This window comes from Macrobrachium rosenbergii, chromosome 42 (assembly GCF_040412425.1).
Source record: "Macrobrachium rosenbergii isolate ZJJX-2024 chromosome 42, ASM4041242v1, whole genome shotgun sequence".
In the NCBI taxonomy this organism is placed as follows: Eukaryota; Metazoa; Arthropoda; class Malacostraca; order Decapoda; family Palaemonidae; genus Macrobrachium; species Macrobrachium rosenbergii.
The window spans coordinates 55693375-55720104 of NC_089782.1; the positions used below are offsets into that span (position 1 = coordinate 55693375).

At 41.9% G+C, this 26730-nt stretch overlaps 1 protein-coding gene across 5 annotated transcripts in view; it reads right to left on the reverse strand.

Moving 5' to 3' along the window:
- Window positions 1–26730, reverse strand: part of Mnn1 (menin 1) — a 253722-nt gene that overhangs the window by 55130 nt on the left and 171862 nt on the right. For all 5 annotated transcript variants that reach the window (XM_067086513.1, XM_067086512.1, XM_067086514.1 and 2 more), the window contains 4 exons: window positions 11998–12104; window positions 11710–11845; window positions 10785–10992; window positions 10376–10677 (listed from right to left, as the gene is read on the reverse strand). In XM_067086513.1, the coding sequence (XP_066942614.1) occupies window positions 10376–10677; window positions 10785–10992; window positions 11710–11845; window positions 11998–12104 (753 nt within the window). The remainder of the gene's footprint in view (window positions 1–10375; window positions 10678–10784; window positions 10993–11709; window positions 11846–11997; window positions 12105–26730) is intronic.

Below are 26730 nucleotides of genomic sequence, written 5' to 3' on the forward strand. Positions count from 1 at the left end.
GATCATTACCATAATTATTTTTTTACTCAAAAATTCAAAATAACCATATTACTTTAACTTTATCAAACCTCCATAAACTCTCCATAATACTTTAACAATTCCTCAGTCAATATACTCGTAAAATAAACCTTCAATAAAAATAATATCAGCAGCCTTACACAATCTCCACATTACTTTAACAATTCCTCCATAAATAAACTCGTAAAATAAACCTTCAATATAAATAATATCGGCAGCATTACACACTCTCCATATTATTTTAACATACAAACGAACAATACATTAACATCATAAACATGATTCATCAACATGAGCTACTTCTGCTCAACACAAGTCATACCCGTACTCGAATTCCATCCTAATAATAATAATTGCTCAATAATCAATAATGGTAAACGGTATCCTCAGGAGTAATAATGGTATCCAAAAACATTGGTATCCCCTAACATTGTAACCACAGATTCTCAAGGACGACCATCGCCACACTGCTGAACTATCACCGATATCCTCTACTGTACGACCACCACAGCGCCAATGCGAAACAACCATGTTGCCAAAGAAGAACACATCTTCAAAACTGATGACCAGGGTTCAGTCACCACCATCCTCAGAACTGAACTGACGTACTCATCACAGCAGTATCCATCCATGTCATCACTGCAGAACCTCGAGGACTACCATTGCCATACTGCTGAGACATCACCGATCCTCCATCGAACTACTCCCATGGTGCCGATGGGACAACAGTGCTCATTGCCACTGAAGAACACGTTTTCCTTTCCGATGATCAATGCTCAGCCATTACCATCCTCGAGCAATAATAATTACCAACCACAAGGTAATATTCCAAAAGTTGCTGCTGCTTCCATTTCCAACTTGAGGTTGGTCGAGAAACGGTCGATCCGCTTTTCAAATCCTGACTGACTATGAAGAAAAAGTGAGAGACAAACTTCACCTTGCCTCTGCACATGACACACAGGAGGACAGTCAGATAGCTGAAACGAGGCCATTTCAAATCAACTACTTCAAACAACTGAAGTACCTTACACCTCCCTGCTTACAAGAAAAAAAAATTAGAAAATTTTTTTTACATTACACGCTTACACCTCCCCAAAGAAATCGCTGAACCAGCAGCCACAACAGAACCCAATCCTGGCCATAAGGTGGCCAATTATGTCATGGTCCCTTTCTCCAGGGAACCGTAACACAAAATCCATTACATTTAACTTCATAGGAATGTTTCCAGAAGATTTTAGGTTCTTAATTTAAGCCAATGGGGACTGTAGTGGACTGGTGGACAGAGAAACCATTGAAGAGGGTGTAATAAAATACTCTGTTTTGGTTTGGAAATCGTTTATGCGGGTTTTATTTCGCCGTACTTAATTCAGTTCAGAGTGCTTTTCTTGCTTCTCGTTAACGTAAATGAAACTCTAGATACTTTATTTGCATGGGGCAAGGTTATTTTTCATTATACGAAGTGTTTTTAAGTCGAAATACAACTAAAATACATCTCGATGTGAAATTAATTTATCTATTTTTTCATTAATAGATGACGATGGCCATTTGGGGACATTTATTTTGTGTAAAAAAAAATTCAAGATTCTGTTTGCTATTTTCACTTGATTTCATCATAATACGAGCTTTACGTATTTATCATTTATCAGCATAAAAATAACAGTAATATGTTATTTCATGCCCAGTAGTTTTGATTAAAATACTTTCTCTCCAGTTTTAATTACGATCGAGTTTCATTCATGTTGCCGATGCACGATAATTTACAGTATAGTCATTGGCAGCTTGAACATTTTCTCAGCTTCAGCTACAACTTGCGAGCTTAAATTTAGCAGTATATTTCTTGATGATCTTTTATACATACTGAATAAAGGTATAATGTAAAAATATATCAGTCCTATCCTACTTAACGTCATTTGTGCTATAAGCTAATTGTTTATTACCGTACGATGGCTGAAATACCAGGTAAACGGCTGTTGTTATCCGATTTGGTTATAAGCAAAACAACAGCTTCTCAGTCAGTTGTTTATGGCTATACACACTTACGCAAGAGTATAATGTTACTAACAACACACTTATCATTCTTTTACTTTTTAACTAGAAGCTGCTGCCTGCGCCCGCACGAAATTTTAAAATATTTTATAATTAAATATTGTCTATCGGTATTAATTGCTTACCCCATTGCAAAATCGAATTATCATAAGGTGAATTATCATAACTTGAGCATTAGTCATGAAAATAAGATGAAAATACAGTAATTAGTGAATATTTCTCAATGAAAAATATCACGAATGGGCGAATTTTCCGCGAATAATGGGTAGATACGTTCCACAGAGAAATCCGTGAATATGTGAGTCCGCGAATTGTGAGATCGCGAATATGGGGGGTTTACTGTATTTCGATGTTATTTTCATGACTAAATACATTTTTATGATAAAATAATGATTTGCTAATTTTCAAATATTACAAAGATTAATAAGACTAAATAATAATGATGATGATAATAATAATACTGTAAGATTAAATAATATATAAGATAAAATAATACGTAATGTTTATCTCTCTTTTTCTCCCTTACTATTTCAGTTCTCTCTCTCTCTCTCTCTCTCTCTCTCTCTCTCTCTCTCTCTCTCTCTCTCTCTCTCTCTCTCTCTTTTGTCACTTGAGATATTCACTAATTAGTGTATTTTAATGTTATTTTCATGACTAAATAAATTTTTTATGATAAAATAATGATTTACTAATTTCCAAATAATAATAATAATAATAATAATAATAATAATAATAATAATAATAATAATACAGTGCGTCCTCAACTTACGGCGCCACCGACCTATGGTGTTTCAATCTTATGGTGCTTTTTCAGCGTCGTTAACAGCGTTTTACTGTGCCGTAACTTGATGCTGCATGAAGTTACAGCGCTTACATTACGGCGCCTTAAGTGACGTTGATGGCACTAACAGCAAGAATAGACATCAAGTTAACAGCGCTTACAATGCTGTAACTTGATGCAAACAAAGTTACGGCACCATAAGCGCTGTTAAAGTGCCAATAATGGAGAAAAATCGACTTACGGCAGAAATCAACTTGCGCTGCTGGAACGGATCCCCCACCGTAAGTCAAGGACACACTGTAATAATACTGTAAGATTAAATAATATGTAATAAGATGAAATAATACATAACATTTCAGTTCTTTTCTTTCTCTCTCTCTCTCTCTCTCTCTTCTCTCTTCCTCCCTCTCCTCTCTCTCTCTCTCTCTCTCTCTCTCTCTCTCTCTCTCTTTTTTTTTGCTTGTACTGGCCAAACATAAATTAGTGGTAAGTCACTCTATCTTTCTGTTTTGACTGGAAGGGTTGGAAGTACATATGTATATATTTTTAAGGGTACTAATGTTTAAGATGACTTTGAAATGATATTATAATGTAATTTCAAAGATTAACACAGTAATAAGATAATAATTTACGGCATATTTGATGTAGGATGATACTTTAAGTATACATTTGGTATTTGGACTTTCAAGATAGGCAGTTATAAGCATTTTTAGAGGGGGTGTTAACTATTCACAAATTTTAACTACTTGTGGGGGAGGGGATCTGGTACGCATCTCCTGTAAATACGGGGGTTCACTGTGTACTTCCCTTCAAGTCTTGGCTACCTCTCACTAACAATCTGGTCCATCTCCAGATGTACCTTCCTGCCTCTCGGAAGGACCTCGCCCTTCGGGGAGAGGTGGGAGTGATGCTGAAGAAAGACACTGTGGAAGTCATGACAGGCCAGTTCCCATGCTTTTGCAGCGGAGTCTTTTTCACAGAGAAAGTGATAGAGGGTTGCAGGCTTGTCACAGACCTCTCTCCCTTGAACAAATTCATTCACCAGATTTGGTTCAAGATGGAAATGACACGTTCTGTGCTTGCAACCATCAGGGAGTCCAAGTTCATGCTTACAGTGGACCTGAAGGATGCATATTTCCAAATACCCATCCATCAGTCCCCTCGCAAGTACCTCTGCTTTATCCTTGGGAAGACAGTATTCCAGTTCAGGGCACTCTGTTTTTGGCTCTCAACCGCTCCCCAGGTGTTTATGCGAGAATTCATCCTGGTGATGTCTTGGGCTCACTCTCACGCAATACGTCTAGTGAGGTATCTCCATGGCTGGCTAGTCCTCATGAGCTCTCGGTCGCAGTTGCTCCAGCACAGGGATCGTCTTCCTGAGTTTTGTCACAAACTGGGAGCTGTAGTAAACTTCGAGAAGTCCAATCTCATACCCAAGCAGAGGATAAAGTACCTGGGCATGCTGATAGATATGACAGCTGTTAGAGTTTTCCCCTCAGACTCATGAATCAGCAGGTCCAGGGAGGCAGCACAGTTGTTCCTCTTTGCAGCACAGTTGTTCCTGTCTTGAGGGGAGTAACCAGCTCAGCAGTGGCAAGTTGTTCTCAGTCACCTGTCATCCTTGGAGAAGCTGGTCCCTCGTGGGCAGCTTCACCTTCGTTCCCTTCAGTGGAAAATAAAGGAGTTCTGGTCTCCAGCAAGGGACTCCCCGTTCCTTCCCATTCCTCTCTCCAAGGAAGTGAAACAGGACTTAGCCTGGTGGCTAGACAACAAGGATCCTCGTAATAGGAGTGTCTCTACATACTCCCCCTCCGGAGATGCTTCTGTTATCGGATGCATCGACCAAGGTCTAGTAGGTATCTAAACAACTGGCTAGTCCTCGTGAGCTCTCGGTCACAGTTGCTCCAGGACAATGATCGTCTTCTTGAGTTTTGCCATGAACTGGGAGTCGTAAACTTTGAGAAGTCCGATCTCGTACCCAGTGAGAGTCTTCCCCTCAGACTCGTGTATCAGCAGGTTCAGGGAGGCAGCGCAGTTGTTCCTGTCTCAATGGGAGTAACAGCTCAGCAGTGGCAAGTCATTCTCAGTCACCTGTCGTCCTTGGAGAAGCTGGTCCCTCAAGGGCGGCTTCATCTTCATTCCCTTCAGTGGAGAATAAAGGAGTTCTGGTCTCCAGCAAGGGACTTCCTGTTCCTTCCCATTCCTCTCTCCGAAGGAATGAGACAGGACTGAGGCTGAGTCTGGTGGCTAGACAACAGGATCCTCATAACAAGAGTGTCTCTACACACTCCCCCTCTGGAGATCCTTCTGTTCTTGGGTGCATCGACCAAGGGATGGGGCACACACCTGGAGGAGTTGCTGACTTCAGGTATGTGGAGTCGAAACAACAGGCACCTTCACGTCAATATCCTGGAGCTCAAGGCAACCTTCCTGGTTCTCCAAGAGTTTCAGGATCTAGTGATGGGCCACTCGGTGGTGGTGATGAGCGACACAACAACGGTAGTGGCATGCGTCAACAAGCAAGGAGGCCTAGTGTCTCTTCCACTACACCTGTTGACAGTGCAGGTGCATGGGTGGGCAGTAGCACACTTGGTAGAGCTGTCAGCCAGATACATTCCAGGCAAGAGGAATGTAGTGGCAGACAAGCTCAGTCGCCAGGGTCAGGTAATAGGGACAGAGTGGTCCCTTCACCTAGACATTATGGAGAGACAGTTCAACCTTTGGGGTAGACCGTCCATTAATCTGTTTGCCACATGGCACAACAGAAAGCTGCAGGTGTTTTGTTCTGTCTTACCAGACCAATGGGCTGCAGCAGAGGACGCATTCCAGCACCCATGGGAAACCTCAACATGTAAGCTTTTCCTCCATTTTGTCTGATTCACAAGGTGCTCGACAGGGCAATGATCACCCCAAATCTCAAAATGACCCTAGTGGCTCCCAAATGGCCACATGTTGTATAGCATCCGGACCCGCTAGCTCTGCTCTCCGAGGCACCGAGAGAGATTCCTCCTGGTACAACCTTCTGTGCCAAACACACATAGAACGGTGCCACCAGTCGGTGGAGTCCCTTTCACTTCACGACTGGAGACTATCCAGTATCTCTTGTTAGCGAGAAACTTCTCTCGCTGCACAGCAACACTGATGTCTGGCCACCTACGTCAATCCTCTGCATCTTTGTACCAGGGGAAATGGGCCGTCTTCTGTGGTTGGTGTTGTACACGGGGTCTCTCTCCAGTCGCAGCTACTATTCAGAAGGTAGCACACTTTCTCATCTTTCTTTGCCAAGAGAACCTTCTCTGTCTTAGCTGTTAAGGGCTACAGGGCCGCTCTGGCACTGATATCTCCTCCTTGCTGGAGATTTCTTTGATGATGAGAAACTCTGAAAGGTATTGCCCTCCCAGGGAACTCAGGCACCCCTGCATGTGATGTCTCTCATTCTTAGGAGCCTGACTCATGCACCATACAAGCCTTTATGAGAGTCATCAGACAGGGAACTGACCCTCAAGACCGTTTTCTTGCTTGCCCTGGCATCAGCGAAGAGAATAGGCGAACTTCATGGACTCCTTCAACGTTAAGCACTTGAGGGGATGGAGATACGTTACACTCAATTTCACAGCAAAGACTCAGAATCCGTTGGTCCCTGAGGCCAGATTTGAGTCCTTCTCAATCCTCTCCCTAAAGGACCTTGTTGATAATGATCCAGACAAGATGCTACTCTGTCCTGTTAGGGTGCTGCGGTGCTATCTTAAGAGGACTTGACATCTCCGGCCTGAGTGTCGATGACTCTTCATTAGCACTGGCTTGACCAAGAAAGAGGCGTCCAAGAACACTATCTCTTTCTGGCTTCATGAGGTGATCAAACGGGTGTACTCTACATCTAGCGAGGAGGACACCAGTACGTTCTGGGAGAGAGCTAATGAGGTTGGGGGTTTTGGTCTGTCCCTCACATTCAAGAAGAATCTGTTGGTTCCTCACGTACTGAGGATGAGGATGTGGTTGAGCCAGACCACCTTCACATCCTTCTACCTTCGGGACATTCCCCACAAGTCCTTGGACACCGATTCCTTGGGTCCTCTGGTGGCTGCTCAACAAGTTGTGTAGCTTACCTGGCTCCCCTAGCGGGGCGGGTAGCATCTCGCCTAAGGTGTTCGGTTGTGAAAGAGAGAGCATGTGTGAGTGACAGGCTTCCTTCCTTTTTTTTTCCACTAACCTTCCTCTTCCTTGCAGGCAGAGGGGAGGTTAACGAGCCGTCACGTGCTGGATCGGTGACTGATGCAGGAGAGTTGTGCAACTGAGCACCTTTCTATTATCTGTTTTATTTAGATCAACAGGAGAAATCCCACCCTCTATCTAACAAGGGGATAGAGGGGCTGGCAATAAATCACACCCATTGGTTGTATATAGCTTTATTATCACAGACTCTTAGGGCGCTTTCACACCAACGTGGTAAGTTGCAAGCGGCAGGTGGCAAGAGGCAAGTGATGAGTGGCACGGTGATTTCAGACCAAGGTAGCACGTCGCAGTCCACTTCACAGTGCACAAGATGGCATCATCGGATGAGGAGGTTATTGTTGTTTTGATTGGTGCTATTGTGAGAGGGTGCGAAAGAAAGAACAGGAAGACAAAATAGTTTATTGAGGAAGCGACCCGCTTATAAAGCGGTGTGCGGACATCGGCGTATACGCGGACGTCAGTACAAAATTTACGAGTGACCCGAGGTCAAAATTGAAGGTATTTTTTTTACAATTTGTCGTTCACAGTGCTGTACAAGTGATGAACAAAATTGTCTATGACCCAACCTAAACATTTTCTTTAGAAATCACTTTTCAAGATATGTTTATTTACATGTAAACAGTCCAAACCAGTGAATAACTCCACTCGATCTTATCCAGGATCATTCACAGGCTAATGTTTTTACAATTTGTCATTCACAGCCATAAAAAATCTCTATCTCTCTCTTATCTCAGTGAGACAGAGAGAGAGAGAGGGAGAAATACAAGTCTTTCTTCTGACTAGTACTGTAAACACAAAACATCTGAGCTACAAGCCTTGTGATTGGTTATTTCCAACCCTTCCAGCCAATAGCATGCCATCATGGAGAGAGAGAGATGGGGGGGAGGGGGAATGTTTGCTACAAGCCCTGTAATTGGCTACTTCCAACTCCTCCAGCCAATAGTGTGTCGTCATGGAGCCTACGTCAGAGCATTAAAAAAATTGTAACACGTACATATGTATGCATGCCTCATTTGGTGATGGCTTTGTGAACTTCCTGGAGTTTTTATGTTAATGATACAGTAATTCATATTTTATTAAAGGATATACTACCGAGAGGGAGAGAGAGATATGGGAAGTGCCTTACATTAATCATCAAAAGAGTGAAATTATTCATGAATTATTATAAAAAGAGAATAACTTAGGAGAGAGAGGGTAAACTGATATTGCATTTACATGTATACCTTAAACTATCATCCTAAAACACTTTACAGGAATATAATTTTAATATTTCAGTATAATTTAATGTTTTAATATCATTTCTATATGAAGGTCGCTCTTGTATAGAGGGAAGAGAAAAATGGTTTATTACCAAGGCAAAGCTTACAAACCTGTTTCTTGGCCCAGGCTTTCATATTTCTCTCTCTCTCTCTGAATTAAGAAATACAGTAAACCCTTGTATTCGCATTCTCATGGTTCGCGGACTCACCAATTCACAGCCATACAAGTGATGAACAAAATTGTCCATGAACCATTCTAAAAAAATTTTTTTTAACAATAACATTTCTAGATGTGTTTATCTATGCATAAAACATTCCAAAACAGTGTACAGTATAACTTACTTGATCCTATCCTGAATTATTCATACAGACATTTTTTAAGTCTATTTTACAATTTGTGGTTCAATGAACAAAATTGTGCCTAAAAATTTTTTTAGCAAGCAATGACAAAACAGTTGAAAATTATAATTCAATTCGACAACCAAAATCTAAAAATTTTTTTACCATTATCAGTTACTGTATTGTGTTTTTAGAGGGGGAATGTTTATTTAGGTGGTTGTGGACAAAACAGTTGAAAACTTTATAATTACACACGCTTTTTCGACAACTCACTGATGAAGTTAATATTGATTTTTATGCTTATAATTCGCACTGTAGTTAAGAGTAGGAATTTTATTAAATGATGTAAAAACCCTACTATTATTTTATATTTGCACTATTATTGTTTGAACCATTAAAAGGGGCACACAATCCATCTTGATTGTGGAGACAAATGTATCTGTTTGTGTTTTTAGAGGTAATCAATGATTTCATCATCAAATTAGTATTTATGGATTCTCTTTTTCAACTGAAAATTTACAAGTTTGTTTCTTCAAGGTGGTTGAACCAGAGTTCTTCTATCCCATCGATTTGAATGCTGGGGGCTGACTGCATCTTGCGACCAACTGAAAACAGTATGTTCTGCAAGTCATTGCTGACATGAAAACAGACATTTAAAAACTTGCAACTGATGGTGTCTATGCTTAACAGGTTAAAAACTTGCAACTGATGGTGTCTATGCAGCTTTCTGTTTTTCAAATGCTTGTGTGCTGGAAGCCCACAAAATGATACACTTACCTCAAAAGTTAAATAATAGGGGAAAAATAATGTTGTTGAGTGAATGTATTCTTAGGTATTTAGGAAGCTTGGTTAACAACCTGGAAGTATTGTAAATTTTGTAAGTAAAACTAGCAGCAAATAAATCTTTAGCTTAAGTAGTGATTGTTTGATTCATTCCTTAAGACTGCTGAATTAAACCATCAATCTTGCTCTACACCTCTCAAAATCATAAACAGTTCCTCAGAGAAAAAACAGGACAAGGTCAATCACTATGGGGGGAAACTGCGATCCTTACCATAATATACTTGGTCAAGAGAATACTGATAACATTAATAAACTCATGTCTTCATGCCCACCTTTCTTTCTCTTAAACCACCCACGGAACAACAGAACACAGGGCAGGAAGAATGAGAGAGGGATAACACTTATGACTAGACCTAACTGACTGTTTAAGTCTATCACATCTTCCAATACCTCATAAAATGATTAAGTCTCATCAAAACACCCAGCATAACCATCACATACAACTGAATACATTTGGTCTACACAAAAATTGTTCCTTCAGAACTTAACAATTCTATCTCTGCTTGCCGTCAGATGACATAATGCAAAACAGAAATGCCCAATACTGCACATGAAAATAACATCCAGCAACAGTCAATATTATTACAGCCAATTCACACCGTATGCTTAAGGACTCGGAATAAAGAATTCTGACGAGAACATAAACATCCCAAAAACACCTATTGGGAATCAGATGATTACCAGTAATCCATATGGTTCAGCCATGCATTATTCATTTGTTTATTTTAAATGCCAGCTACACCTAACGCCCTGAAGATGTAAGCTAACTTTAATAGCAGGTGCGATTCATCTCATATAACATAATTTACTAATGTAGTTTTAGGGTAAAAAGACTTTAAAACCACTGCTTTCCTACCTGCTGAGTCTGGGTCAATGCAAATCATCTTCACGTGAGATCTGACATGAGCATCAAATTTGGAAATTGTATTGAACAGGGCTTTAGCCCAGCCGATGTGAAGAACAGGTGTAGCAGATCCTTCTTCCCACTCACAGATGCCATCATAGAACTCTATTAGATACGCAAAGCATTCAGGATCTTTCAGAATGGATCTTGCCGAAATGCCGGAGCTGACAACTCGCATGATGTGTGGTATTAGCTCATTAGCAATCTCCAGGAACTCCTTGTATATTTCCTCATCATCCCGTGAGTAATTGTAACTAGAATGTAGGTAAACACAAAAATTAGTTGTACTGTTACAAACAGTGTACAATATTAATGTGTTAAGATATATCAAAAGTCTCACAGACACAAACTTGATATTTACTTCTTGATAACAGAAGCAGCTTTGGCCCAGTACTTCAAAGCTTGTTTGTACAATTTATTTCTGTAGCAATATCCACCCAAATAAGTATATGGATACACATGCTGGTTATCATAGTATCGAACAGCACTAGTAATGGCTTCTTCATACATCTTTGTGGCAGGTTGTCGACCCTTTGTTGGCATCATTTCTTCCAGATCACCCAAATTGTCTAAAAAAAAAAACGTAAATTAAATATTTTAATATAAATGTCTCGTACAATTAAACATATAAAACTCGTAAACAGACAGCTTTCATGATATGTCTTAACCAACTACAATGATGATAAATCTGGTAATACAGAAAAACAGAAAGGGACCATTCATTCTCTGTATCCATTATGTCCATCTCTGTAGGGGACTGCAAAACTTGTATCATATTAAATTTTAATTCAGAACCACTTGTTTTCTATGGGGAATCCACCATCTTTGAGCAACCCAGTATATGAAGCAATGTTAAAAAGCCACACAAATCAGCATTACAACAAGGAGATAAAAGTCCAAAGCAACAATCTTATAAATGGACTAAGTAAATATCCTGAACCTACTTTACACATATAAGGCTTAATCCTTAAATAAAAATGCATATGCACAAATCTAATGAACTATTTGGGATTTGTGAATATTAAAATGACAGTAAAGAACCCCAACTGCCATATACCTTACCCAGCAGGTAATAGGAGCCTAAGTACTTAAAAGTTGGGATCTATGACTACCAAACCAATAAAGCTGCTAAATGTTCAAATTTTACTGGGTTGAACTTAAGGTTTCATCTACCATCAGAAAATGGGGAGGTATCCTTCACCAAAAAACATTTTCACAATGAACCAGTCTAAGATGCAAAACCTACAATTAATGAGAGAAAAGACAGCTTGTAAATGGTTTCTTACCAATTGCCATAGGATATTTAGCTAGATGCCCAGCATCATATAAGGACCACAGTAATGCCTGCTGTAAAAGCATCACTTCTTCAGAGTCCGTTGTCGCACTAATGCCAGGGTTCATGTTTGACACTATTGTTGCAACCTAAATAATATGAATACGAGTGACAATAAGTATATTTCACCTGAGAAGAAACATACACGTATGATGCAGGTACAATTCAATCTATTAACAGTATTACACCGACTAACACCTGCAGTGCCATACGTAATATACAGCATTAAGAATATACTTACCTCCATGTATCTGTCACAAATAACTGGTTGCCCATTAACATATAACCAAGACTTGCTATAGACTTCGTCAGTAACCGGTATCCCTCTTTTATCTTCATTACCTTTACCTGAAACATGACATCTCTCATGAAGAAAAAAAAACATAAAAAACCTCATTTTGCAACTAGATGTCACCTGCCTTAGAGATTAGACAACAAGAAAAATTTCAGAAGCAGGCAACAAAACTTATATTAGTGGCACATAGTCCTGTCTGAAGTTTAATGTTACCTCTCCCTCTCACCTGTGTTCAGTGGACATTTTCTGTCAATCACATATATAGTCAATTTCCTATCTGAGATTTAAAGTTGAGTCAGATGAGTTGATAGGTATGGATCAATAACTTCTACTGTACAGTACTTCTTTTGACTACAATATGCGCAGTGCATTCATACAGAAACAGACTGTTTCTAACTACAAGATCTCTTGGATATTTTAAAATAGTACTTCTTGTTTCATTTTATAATTACAGTTTCAATGGTCTTTACCATACATGAAATACAGATGCCATAATTAACAATGCCCACAAGATAATTATTTCTGTTATCATATGGTAGTTTAACCAGACCAGTGAGTCACACTTTCCTACTCTCACATGGCTGGCTGGCCCAGAAGGGAGTCATTTGCCATTTGTTAGAGTGAGACACTTCAAAGTTCAAAATACCTTAATGACCTCGGTACACTGTAAGTGGTATCCTACCACAAGTCCCAAATGCTGAAAATAACAACATATCATACATAAAAGTGTACAAAAATTAAAAATTTCCATAATGTATTAATTCTCTGGCATCTTATGCCTCAAAATGATACCTAAAAATTGTAGATGAAGATCACTTTAGGATAAATTTTCAAGAAACTCAATTCACTACAATCATCATCCTTCATTTTCTGTTTTGTACAAACAAAAATACTGATTATGAATTTGGCACCTCAAACTATTTTAAACAATCATATCTGGCATCTCAAACTATTTTAAATGATCATGTTTGGCATCTCATACTATTTAAAACAATCATATTTTCTTAACCCAATTGCAGTTTCATTCAAAGTACAGTACAATAACGTATAAACAATACAAACAAAAAAGTTTTATGAATTACAGAAGTAATAATATGCATATTAACTCTCCAGCCTATTTCTAAGATGAATAAAATACTTGGAATTTGCATACTGATGGTTCTATAGCTATAAATTACCATCTAGTAAAGAAGCCTCCCACCAACACAGTGACTTGTTCAGACTGTGAGTAACGACGAGGTGCTTTCATTAGCAGCTGACACAGCACCAAAACATTTGAGAGGAGGTTAGTAGTGTCAAGGTCAAGGTTAATCATCAATAACTGTTGGAGCTCTCCTACTACAGTAACCCCAATGTTTACTCTCTCTTTCCCAAAGTGATAGTGTTGCAATCTCTTCCTACTCTCTTTTCCCCAAATACTTATTTACTAAATTTTCTTCACTTCCAACACACAATGACTAGTTTTTCTGTTCCCCTCCTTGTCTGATAGACAATTCAATTCATTCAACTCTATAAAACTAACTCATGCAATAAATAAATTCAATGACACAATTAATGTAAAAATTCAAATGTGAGCTTCATATTTACACTCATGAATAAAAAGTAACATCAAAACACATGTGCTACAAGTATGAAATAAACTGGCACTAAAAGAGGCAGTATCTACTAAACATCTGCATAAGTTATGTACATGACAGAGCCTTCTTCTCAAATGCATTGCTACTGAATATCAAATAGTGGTAAACTTCAATGCCATGAAGAAAATTTTTACAAAAGTTTGTAGATCAAAATTATTTTCAAGAGCAATGAATATTTTAATTCTTTTTTATTTCTGTCACCTGAGCCCAAACACCAACATATTCTGGTATTTGCCTACATGATTACTAAAATTAGCAAGTAATAGTAGCTCTGTTGACAATATTTCTCATACAGTAGTAGAAAGTATACATAATTCATCAAATATAATACAATTCTATGACCATGAACCAATAAAATCAAACAATTTTTTCTAAACCTTGAAAAAGTCTTCCTTCTTAACTCACATAAATAGGAAAAGGGAAATTATCATTATAATTCTACACCTGGATACCATCGTACAAGTAGCATGACTCCAAACCTCTACAGGTATTCTGCTAATGCAATATAATTTAAAAATGAAGTTTTCATAATAAAACTAATATTGTAATACTTACCTGAACACCTGAATTAGCCCTGGTCACTGACCAGCCCGAACTATATCCCCATAATTTTACCCACAAAGTGGGTAATTAACAGTTAGCGTTAGCAATGCTACAGTCAAAATCTTGTCAAATGAGTTACCTGAGGTACCGTTGACAATGCTGCTGCAAATACTGGCCGACAGAGGCCAACATTCCCAATTGAGTCACTCTCTATCAAAGATTGAAGAGGAGGGTGGGATCATTCAGGTGTTCAGATAAGTATTACAATATTAGTTTTATATTATGAAAACTTCATACTGCAATACACTCCCTGAACACCTGAATTAGCCCGATTAACAAAATTTTAATGGAAGTGGGATCAATCTAATTCAGCCCAACCTGTCAACGGAGAATAAGTAGGTAACTCATTACCCACCTACTATGTGTAAATGCGTGTCACCATATCAGTCAATGCTTTCGGTGAAGAGACATGCTGAAGAGTTCTTTGATTGACAGTCAGGTCAGTACTGTCTTGGTCCGTCGACCTCCCATGTGGCTCTTCAGAACCTCTCATGTATGGAGGAGTAATATGAACCTCCCATGTGGCTATTCAGAGCCTCTCATGTATGGAGGAGTACGATGAACCTCCCACGTGGCTATTCAGAGCCTCTCATGTATGGAGGAGTACGAAGAACCTCCCATGTGGCCATTCAGAGCCTCTAATGTATGGCGGGGAATGAAGCAGTGTGCTGAGCCGCTGATCCTCCGGATAACCCATCCAGGTTGCTGATAAGGCTTGACGAATCGACGATCGATGAGCAAAGACGTATCTCAGCGGCAAAGAAAGAGACTAGCCTACTGGAGAACCCCCTTGGACTCTCATAAGGAAATTATCAAAGACTAAGATACTTAAAACATACTAAACCTAAGTTCATGTAATTACACTATTAATGATGTCTAGGATTCTAAACACTAAAATGAATTCCTCTATCTGGTTAACCTAAGAATTTCATCACTAAGAGAATACCACCTCAGCTAAATGAATGCACCCTAGATAACAGAGTTAGCTGCTACCACGGACTAAGAGAATAACCTCAGACGAGGCAAACTGAACGTCTCTTAAATAAAAGGAAGTAAACATTGAGACGCACTTCCAAGTAGCCACCTCCAGAATAGGAGACACTGAACAATTCCTTAGATATGAAGATGAAGTAGCCAACTCCGAATACTGTGCACTTGGGGTAATACAGAGCTTGAAGACGATGAAGAAGAACCTGAGAAGCCTGGGACATCATCTCCCTCAGAAAGTAACTAATCACATTCTTTGACCGCATACGGGAAGGATTTTGCGGAGACGAGAAGTGTACACTGACGCGAACAGAGTTTCTCAACCTTTGATAAATAGACTTTTAATGCTCAAACCGGACATAAAGAACATCTCCGCTAGTTTACCAGTAACGAACTCTTGCAGATAAAGAACCCTAACCAAACGAGGGAGAGGGTTAGCCTCCAACTCCATCTTCGCCACAAATTCTGGAGAAGAGAAATACATATCATTTCCCAACTAGGAAACCAGCTTAGATACTGCCTGAAGCTCGCCCACCCTTCTAGCTGTAGCTAAAGCCGTAAGAAAAAGCACCTTCTTAGTCAGTTGTCTTAATGTCAGAACTTCCGACAAATCCCACAGAGGAGCCCGAGTTGGCAAGACAGGACGTTTAATCTTAAAGGAATGTAATAAATCATGGACGATCTTACTACTAGAAATTTTCGGGAAGATGGAAACTACATGTACTGCTAAGCATTGAGCGGTAGCCAGCAATAGCCGAATACAAAAGAACCTTGACTTTCTGAAGGAATAAAAGAAAATCAGCTATTTGGCTATGGAAGGTCTAGAGATGAAATGACCTTCCTCACGACACCAACTTCTATACATTGTCCAGCTGACCTGGTAAAGCTTACGGGTTGACTTTCTCAAGCTGAAGGAAAACTGTCCAGACACAGCTTTAGAGAGTCCGGTCTGTCTAGCTGCTCGTTCGGCTGTCGCCTTGCAACTAGATTCAGCATGCGAGGGTTTGGATGATAATGGTGAAAATGCGGTTGTCTGAGAAGATCTTTGCATGGAAAGGAACGTAGGAACTTCCGTAAGGAGCTTTAGGAGTTCCGGAAACCAAGGGTGTTAGGGCCAGCAAGGAGCTAGAGTCATAGATGTCTTGACACTCTCCCACCATTTCCTGATTACCTGATGAATGCGAGCGAATGGCGGAAAGCATACACCTGCATGCGATTCCAATTTTTTAACATCACAACGGTGCCTATCGACATGGGGTCCACCACTGGTGAGAAATAAAAAGTCCACAGATGCTGTCCACTTTGGAGAAGCTGACATACTACTTCTTAACAGGTATTGGGGGGAGAGTGGACTTTCCACTCTCCCCCCAATACCTGTTAAGAGCGACTTAACGAGTCGGCCAGTATGTTGAGACTACCCGATACAAGTCGGGGAAAAAGAGACACTTTCCGTTCTTCACACCTGTTCAGGACTCTCTGTGTTATAGTATTGAGTTCTGTTGATCTCTTCCCCGAAGTTCTCAGATACGACTTGGCAGTTATGTTGTCCCAAAATGGAGCCATTACTCTGTTGTGCACTAGGACTGAAGAACACCTGAGGGCTTCCCTTTATAGCCCTCAGTTCCCGAAGATTATGACTCCTCTGTTTCCCAATCCCTCCAGAGGCCCGAAGCCTGGGTTCCTCCAAGGTTGCTCCCCAACTTTGATCTGAGAGAGAGAGAGAGAGAGAGAGAGAGAGAGAGAGAGAGAGAGAGAGAGAGAGAGAGAGAGAGAGAGAGAGTCCCTGCTGGACAGGAACACCTCTACTTGGAAAGTTTATAAGAATTCCTCGTATCTTGCATAGATTCAATAAGAAGCTCCTCGCCCTTACTAGCTCTTCTAGAGAGGGGGCAAGGATCAACCAAGGGCTAGATACTTCAACATTTTGTACCCTTGATGATGCATAATTGCTGACACTGGAGACATGAGTTAGAAGCAACAAAAGTTTGTCATACTGACCACATCACCTGAACCCTGAGCAGCCACACTAATCAAAGCCAGCTGTGCCGCTACTGCTGACGACGACAACACAAAATTGACCACGAAGGAGACATACTCCTCTCTCAAAAGACTTGCAGAGCACAAAAGGCGCCCTCAACAGAACCCTCTTAAGTATGTCCGGATAGTGAGGCGGAAAATGATTTAAAAAGTCCCTCCCCTTCTTGCCAAAAACCGTTGCACAGCCAGCCAAAATGTTAGCCTGGTATGCCAACCCCATTGAAACCGAAGTGATGAGGATGTCAAACAGAACAGGATTGAGGGAATATATCTATCTTGTTTGAGAAAACCCCATCAACCCAGACAACATCCACACAGAGTAGGACAAGGCCTCAGACAGGCTGCAAAAGTGTCCTCCAAAATACAAACCTCCACGCAGATGTAACTCAGACCAAACGATTCGATGAAGGAACCTGAGAGAGAAGAGCCTCAGCAGATTCGTTGAGAGAAACTCTAACACTGGCAGAAGGGTTATCCGCTACCCTATAGAACCCCTTCCGATTAGGGAGCAAGATTGAATCCAGTCTACCCGACCCGATAAGAGAAGCTAACCTAGAGTCCGCCTCCCTCAAAGCCTGCCCGACTCGGCCAAACCAGACCAGTTTACTTGATGTTTGGGAGTCTACTGGTTTACTTGCATACAACGATTCAAACATTGCTTGGTTTGGTTGTGTAGGTTCCTCAGGAGCCTGGACTGCGGGTAGAGAGAATGGATAAGTCCACCATCCGGCCGGAGAAAAACTTATATCTGGTACCGGCCCCTCTTCTTCGAAACAGCATTCTCTGTCAGACTGGTCTGACCGAACAGGGACAGGAAAAGAGACAGACTGACCACCCGCAAGAGCTAAACCCAAGCACCCAGAACTTGCTACATCTGGACGTGAAACCAAAACCTGACATATCTGACCCCATCTTACCTGAGCCAAGTAACCCAGTTGCGCAAAACCCTGTACCAACTAAAGCTTAGGACAAAACTCTTGAGTCGGTCGCACTCGACCACGCAAACCCCGCACCACCCGGCGACGATGACGTAACACCTGGACTGAACACACCTGGGCGACAAATGCCCAGCCCTGCGAGCGGAGAGGCCGCAACACCCGATCCACCCAAACGCCAGATGAACCAACGCCGCACCAGGATGGGTATCTGGAGCTGAAGTCGCACTGATTAAGGGAGAGGGAGGAAGAACTCACTGATGACCCAGAACCAAAGCCAAACCCACCTTGAACACCTTAGAAGGAAGAACAGAAATAGCCACATGAAAAGTTGAGAAAGACATAGAAGAAGGAGAGAAAAAGAAAGAAGCCACACTCAGAGTAACAACCGGAGCACCTACCGCTGACGTTGGACAGGTGGAGAACATACTAACTGGTCCAGTACTCAAAGGTTTCTCAGGACAAGCTACGAGCTGCGGAACCAATGGGAACCGAAGAAGGCAAATTACCAGCTGCTCTAGTGAAAGGAGAGGCTGAGGACACCATCGGCACTGATACACTCAATAATGTGCAGATGAAACGCCAACCGCTGTAGCAGCTGCAAGAAACGCAGTGAACAAATTACGTTTTAAACCCAGTAATGGATGAAAATACGGAGTTGCGGAAGACCCCGCAACCGCTTGTGAAGCATCTAGATCAGAAGCCTGAGAAAACTACAGGACCTGGGCAAGGTGCTAAAGAAGACAGCCCCGCCAAAGGTGCACCTTAACTCAACCCCAAAGGGAGAGAGGGGGCCAATGAAACTTTACATTACAGGATTGAACCAATGAAAAATTCTTTGCTCTGCTGAGTTAATGGCAAAGAAAAACAGGATGAGCGAGAGGAGACTCCGAAGAGCCCTTCGAAGAGTGACCCGATAAAGAAGATTGTGTCAAGACACTGGAAGAAGGCATAGAAGAAAACGAGCAAAAAAGAAAACTCAGAAGAAACAGAGGAGGCCATAGTTTTTAGCGAAAGAAACTAGCCCGACTCTGTTTCCCCTTGATAATCTTCACAGACATCATTAGCAAACTGAGGAAAATTCTTCAAGACGTGATCGTGAATATTGGAAAACCCAAAACAGAAAAACTGCCTAACTAGTAATCTATAACCCTGTGACAAACGCCACAATTTTGCATTATACTGAGCTAAATTGAAAACCTGATCAACAGAATTAACACCATCGAAAGACGAACCAAACTCATCCACCGAAGGAAAAGGAACCTTCGAAGACGAGGGAGCATTCTTCAACACTTCAGAACCTGACAAACTCAAAACCACACCCGAACGACCAACCACACACTTAGAAACCTTCTGTTGTAAAGAACTCATGCAGGAATTAAAACCAAAGATGGATCCAAAGACAAAGTCATCACACTAGAAACCCCGATTGAACCCGAACCTGAAGAAGACTATACCTTCCACTTCTCTTCCTGAACACTTCCTAACCTATTTTCCCTACTCGTCTGTGTCTTACCTAACTACATCAAACTCAGAACTTACGCCTTGAGTGGGATGGGGGGGAATCTGCTGCCAACACTGCCTGCTCCGCGCCCGGGGGGGCCGGCAGAACCTACCTTCGAGGCTTGTGGTTCTCCATGACCTCCGGCACCCGTTAGGGCTGGTTCTGGAACAGGCAGGGGGCTGAAAAAGAGCGATTAGAATCAACTAAGCTATTGCAGTACTATCACTATCTCTATTCCCTGTTAACTTACTCATCAGGCTAGAAATAGGCTAGACATACTGGATGATAACCTTTCCTCTAACTTCTTGAATAACTCTGAATCTAACACTGCCTTAACTACTGATTGAAACCCTACAGCTGGTCCTGACCTATGCTTACTCTTCGAGGCAAAGGATTTTCTGTTTCATATAATCCTCCATTTGATCTACTGACCAAGACCTATGCTCATCACATCTCTGACTGATACTACACTGAACCTTCCTACATAAAATACAAACAGAAAGTCGATCGTGCTTGAGGGTACTCATCCTACGCTTGCGGACGTGCAAGACCAATGAGCGGCAGCATCTCCAGCAGTAGAAGGCTCGGTTGTCGAAGCTGTAGACGAAGTTGAAGCAGCAGCGCTAGCAGACGGTGACGTCTTCTTTCCTGACTTATCCATATCGAGGCCAAAGTACCGATCCAAAGTCAAAACGAAGAGTGAAGTTCCAAATCCAGTCAATAAAGCATAAATCCAAGAGAAAAGGCGTTGAAAACAGTTCAAAGTCGTAATCTGATATCCAAATTCTTTAAATGGGGGTCGGGCTAAATGACCAAAAGTTCGCCTGTGTGGGACACCACGCGAACAAATAACAATCAGGGATGTCGGCCATTACTTGCAGCAGAGTTGTCAACGGTACCTCAGGTAACTCATTTGACAAGATTTTGCCTATAACGTTGGTAATGCTGATAGTTAATTACCCATTTTGTGGGTAAAATTATGGGGATATAGTTCGGGCTGGTCAGTGACCAGGGCTAATTCAGGTGTTCAGGGAGTGTATTGCAATATGGCATTTTTATGATAAAATAGAGTTTTATATATACTTATCAAGTAATTATATTGCTATAGTTTCTATTAACCAGCAGCTAAAAAATTTTAAATTCGCGGGTCATGCTACACTAAACCCCCCGTATTCGCGGGGGACTGCATCCCCTCGCATATAGCTAAAATCCGTGAATACTTAAAACCCTCTAAAAACACTTAGAACTACCTATGTTGATAGTTTAAACACAAGAAAAACCTCTAAAATGCCTATACCTGAGTATTTTAATAGTTTTATCACAAAAAGTGCATTTAGTCATGAAAATTATATGAAAATACAGTAAGTGAATATTTCTCAGTGAAAAATACCGCAAATGGGAAAATTTTCTGAGAATAATGGGTAGATATGTTCCACAGAGAAATCTGCAAATACGAGTCCGCAAATTGTGTATTTTGTTTGGCTAGGTGAATAACCCGACCCACTTTCGGGGTAAGAGAGGAACAACTAGCAAAAGTATTCAATTTGTTTGTGCCATAATGTTCATGTGAGGGGAGGAGGGAGGGCACCAATCATGTAATTAATTGGTAAAAGTATATATAAAACTTTATTTTATCATAAAAATGTCATTTTTATATGAGTAACTTAGCAAGTAATTGCATTGCTGATTCCCACATTGACAGGAGGTGGGATGCATAAACAAACCTACTCCAAACAATAAGAATGGTAATGAATTCGAGAACAGAGAGGATTGCTAGCATTAAAAAATGCCTGTTGTTTCCATACCTGATAAGGGAGCTGCTGCAGGAAGGTACTGCCTCTATTGGTGCTCTCCCTAATGCATAGTGGTGTGGCGGTATAGCCGAGGCTCGCCTACTACATTAGTGGGTACTTTGTAGCAAAGATGATTCCAATTGCCGACAAAGGTAATAATGTTGCCCTTGTCTAAGGCGCAGTACAGAAAAAAAAGACAATGAAATAAATGTCACCTAATACCATAAAAAGTTAAAACCACTGCCCAACTATGGAGGACTGCAGGGCACTCCGGTACACTGTAGCCCCAGGCTCCCTTAAAGAAACTCAATAACCTCAAATCAAGGGGAAGAAAGGAAGGAAGGATGGCTTCCTATGCTTCTTCCCCCAACAACACGCCAGCCACCAAAATGGACCCAAAGTACTGCAATTATCATAAACTGTTTCAATTTCCTTTAAATAATGAGTTGCAAAGACCGACTTACATTTCCAAAAAGTCGCTTGCAATATTGAGGAGAGAGACAAATTATGCTTGAATGTCAACAAGTGGCTACAGTCCAAATTTCATGAGCTCTCACTTTACAGAATGGAAAAACCTCATCTTCAACAGAAGAATGGGCTTCCGAGATGAGGTCTCTAAGGAAGAATGCCAAGGCATTCTTTGAGAGTGGCCAAGAAGGATTCTTAACAGAACACCATAAGGCGTTTGAAGGACCACGAATCTTCTTTGTTCTGTGAAGATCAAACCTTAGAGCTCTCACAGGACACAACACTCTCTCTTCCTCATCTGGGCCTACAATCTCAGACAAGCTTTTAACTGAAAAGGAATGAGGCCATGGATTGGAACTGGACTCGTTCTCGGCTAGAAATCACAAAGAGAAGGAACAGACAGCATTCTCTTGGGAAAAACCCACTCTTTTGTCTATTGCATGGACCTCATTGATTCGTTTTGCAGTCACTAAAGCGACTGGAAAGAGGGTCTTTCTAGTTAGATCTCTCAGGGAAATTGAATGCATAGGCTCAAATCGGGGACCAGACAACCATTTAGGGACCACGCCCAGGTTCCATGGCACTGCTGCTACCTCTTTCTGTCTATGTCAAACGATCTAATTAGATCTGATAAATCCTGATTAGAGGAAAGGTCCACTCCCCTGTCTGAAGACAGAGCTTAGCATGGTGAGGATGACAGGTTCCTGTCAGTCTTAAGATATAGTAGAAAGTCTGCTATTTCGGCTATAGATGTCTGAGAAGATGACACTCTGCGCTTCCTCCACCATTCTCTAAAAATTGTCCACTTGGCCTGATATACTCTATCAGAGGACTGTTGCCTGCATTTGGCAATAGCTTGCGAAGCCGATCTTGAAAACCCCTTCTTTCTAAGAAGTTTCCTGACAGTGTATCCTGTCAGGGTCCGAGTAGACAATCCCTGATGAGAACGCCAGAAGTGGGGTTGTTTTAGCAGATGAGGTTTTTGAGGTAGCAGCCTTGGAAAGGAGGTCAAGAAGATCCGAGAACCATTCCTTCGTTAGCCAAAAGAGGGCCACTAGGGTCACTGACAGATGTTGGCGAAGTCTGGAATTTGTTGATCACCCGTCTTATCATGCTGAAGGTGGGTAAACACATAAAGGGGACTGTCTGACCAGTCCTGAAGTATGGCGTCAGTTGCCCACGCTAAAAGGGTCTGGAACTGGCAAGCAAACAGAGGGAGACAACGGTTCCTGGAAGTCGCGAACAGGTCTATGATTGGAGTCCCCCCTACAACTTCCAAAGATCCGAGCAAACTTGAGGATCCAGAGTCCACTCCGTGGGTAACATCCATCTTCGATGACTTAGCTCATCTGCCAGAACATTGAGCTTCCCCTGAATGAAGTGAGTAAGAAGCTTGACTTTAAATTGATATGCCCAAAGCAGAAGATCCCTTGCCGTCTTGTAAAGGGAGAAAGTGTCCCCCCCACCCTTGGTTTTTGATATGCACCAGGGCAGTCATACTGTTGGAGTTGGATTGTCTTGTTATACACTTCTATGAAAAATTGTAACCTCAGATGAACTGCCTTCAACTCCTTGACATTTATATGCCAATTTCTGTTCCAGAGACCAGGTCCCTGAAATTTCGTTGTCTCCCAACATAGCTCCCCAACCTAGGTTCGATGCGTCTGAGAAGTCTAGGTTGGGGTTCAACAGAAGGGAGAGATTTCCCTTGCGACAACCTTCCTTCTAAGCTCTACCAATGCAGATCCTCTTTACCTCTGGAGTTACTTGGAACTTGAAAGAGTCTGGGTATTTTTCCTGTTCCAACTGATTCTTAAGAAGAACTGGAGCGGTCTCATATGAAGTCTGCCCAGGAGTATGAATTGTTCTGTGGATGATAACATCCCAAGAAGACTCATCCATTCGTTGGCAGGGCATTGGTCCAGAAGAAATCTATGCACTATGTTGAGGCAAGACTGTATTCTCTTCGGTGAGTGGAAAAGCCTGAAACTCTGAGTCTATTATCATCCCTAAATAAAAGAGTCCGTTGTGACGGAATCAACTGAGACTTCTGAACGTTGATCATCAATCCCAGCCCCTGGGCTAGGAGAAGAGTCTTTTGAAGGTCCTCTGAACATTTCTCTTTGATTGGGCCTGAAGTAGCCAATCGTCCAAGTAAAGGGAGACCTTGATTCCCATCAGATGGAGCCATTTCGCTAAGGGAGCGAGCACTCTGGTAAACACTTGAGGTGCCGTCGATAACCCGAAACATAGAGCGCGGAACTGGGACACTTTGTTCCCAAACATAAACCTCAGAAACCCTCGATTCCCGACGTATTGGGATGTGGAAGTATGCATCCTGTATGTCTATAGATGTCATCCAGTCTCCCTGGCGAATGGATGACATGGCGGTTTGATTTGTCTCCATCTTGAACTTTGTCTTCTGAATGAAGACATTCAATGCGCTGATGTCCAGGACAGGGCCTTCAGCCCCCTGAAGCTTTGGGCACCACAAAAGATGATTGTAGAACCCTGGGGAGCCCACATTCTCTACTAATTCTATCGCCCCCTTTGGAGGGGATAGAATAGCCTTCCCTCAAAATGTTGACAATCCAGGGCTCTGCCCCCCCTCTCTCTCCACTTCTACCAGAAGAGAAGGAGTCTGGCTCCTACAGAAGTCCGGAGGACGAAATTCTCACTTGTGAGAGGCAGAACGGGATGAGGATCTCTTAATGGCTTTGGAGACAAATGTGCTGGACAAACGGAATCTAGAAAGGGATCTTTGTCTGATGCCAAGAAAGGGCAGAGTCTGCAGTGGGGAGATTGTCCTGGAGGTATGAGCAGGCACCTCCTTAGGTCGCCTAGAAGATTGGGCAAGAAGATCTTGCATATTCTTCTTCTGAAGATCCTAAGAAACCTCCAGAACTCTAGCCTGCGGGAACAGGTGATGATGATCCAGTGGGGGAAACAGAAGGGCCAACTTCTGGGAGGGAGTTTACCCCCCCTAGAGGTGTAGGACCACAGTTCTCTCTTCTTTAAAACTCCCATTGTGTAAATGGAAGCTAATTCCTGGGAACTGTCCCTGATTCCTTTATCGATACACGAGAGGACCCCCAGCAAGTTGGAGGCACTATCTTCACAAATAGTAGGGGAGTCCTTAAACTTACAGGCAGGAGAGCCCACTGCCCAATCGAGACAACTCAACACTTCAAATACCTTAAACGGGTTTTTAAGGTGTGAGAGCTCACAAACTGAACATGATCTTCGCTGAAGCAAAGACAGATCTACCAGAGGAATAGATCAACCCAGAGAAGTCCCTCTGGGAAGAGGCAGACACTCCCAGAGGAGGAGCTTCCCCTGTGACATAAGAGAGCTGCCTCCTCTTGGACAATCTAGAATGAGGGAAGCTGAAAATGGCTCTACCTTGTTCCCTCTTCTCTGCTAGCCACCCTCAATAACACCGTGGGCTTTCTTGGCAGAAAAAGAAAGCAATGACTTGGGTAGTCTCGAAGGCTTGGAAGACTCTGACTCCCCAAGATAAGTTGACGTGGGCGAAGAAGGAGCTGCAGGCAAAAAGCAATTTGGGAAGGTAGCAAGAAGATATCTTAGCAGTGATGCATAAGCTGAAGGATGAGCACCTTGAACAATAACTTCTTCTTCCTTGTCCAAGGATACAGGAGACAAAGCCAAGTCCCCAGGCTGAGGGGTTGACAGAGCTTTCTTCAACAGGCTCAGAATACTGTCGAGCTTGCTCTGGATCGGGTCTACCATGGAGGGTGCTTGCTTGCTAGAAGAGGGTAAAGCCTGAGGCGCAGACGTTCAAGACACATAAGAATGCCCAACTGCTCGGGAAACAATAACAGCTGAAGGAGTCAAAGCATCGGCGGCATAAGCATGGGGACGCTCTGGCGCCAACAAAAGATCGGGTGCCACTGGGCACTTCATCTTAGTTGGCAATCCATGAATCAAAGAGTGGATGGGTGAAGATGGGGGGCTCGGGGGCTCTGTGACGCTCTAGAGAAAATGGGTGCTCTGCAGCAGCACAAGAAGGAACCAACGAGCCCTTAAACGATTTCAGGCGCTTAGAAGAAACCAAGTGTTTTTCAGTCAAGGGAGCTTCCAACACTGCAGGGCGCCTGGGTACCAGAGGAGTCTCGGGTGCAAGAGGACACTCAAGGGAGGAACAAAAGGAAAACGTTTCAAACCTTTTATTAATTTTATACTCAAGGCTGGCAATGGAGTTGGGTTCGAAGCGAGAGAGCTGGGTAACGGAGCAGGTTGCACAGCAGGAGAACTGGGTATGGGAGCAACAGAAATAACAGGAATGTCAATCTCGACGTTAGCATTACAATATCATGATCAACAGGAGATCCCTGACTAGCTAAAGACTTACTAATCCGTCTGGCTGTCGCTTTTCTCTTTTTATCTCTAGCCAGTTTGTTTAAATGAGATTTTAGTCTTTCACTTCTTAATATTCCAGTTTACACATTCATTACACTGTAAGCCTTCTGAACAAATTTGTCCCCTACAATCTGTGCAGATAGAATGTGAATCGTACGATTTTCTTATTCAACCGGGTATTGCAGCCTTTGCTGCAATACCTAAAGCTAGTCGAACTTGAGCCTGACATTTGGGAAAAACAAGTCAACTTAAGTCACAATCAGTAAATAATGCCAAAAGGCTACCAAAGCAAGAATACTTCACCAAATACAATGGGAAATCAATAGGAAAGACAA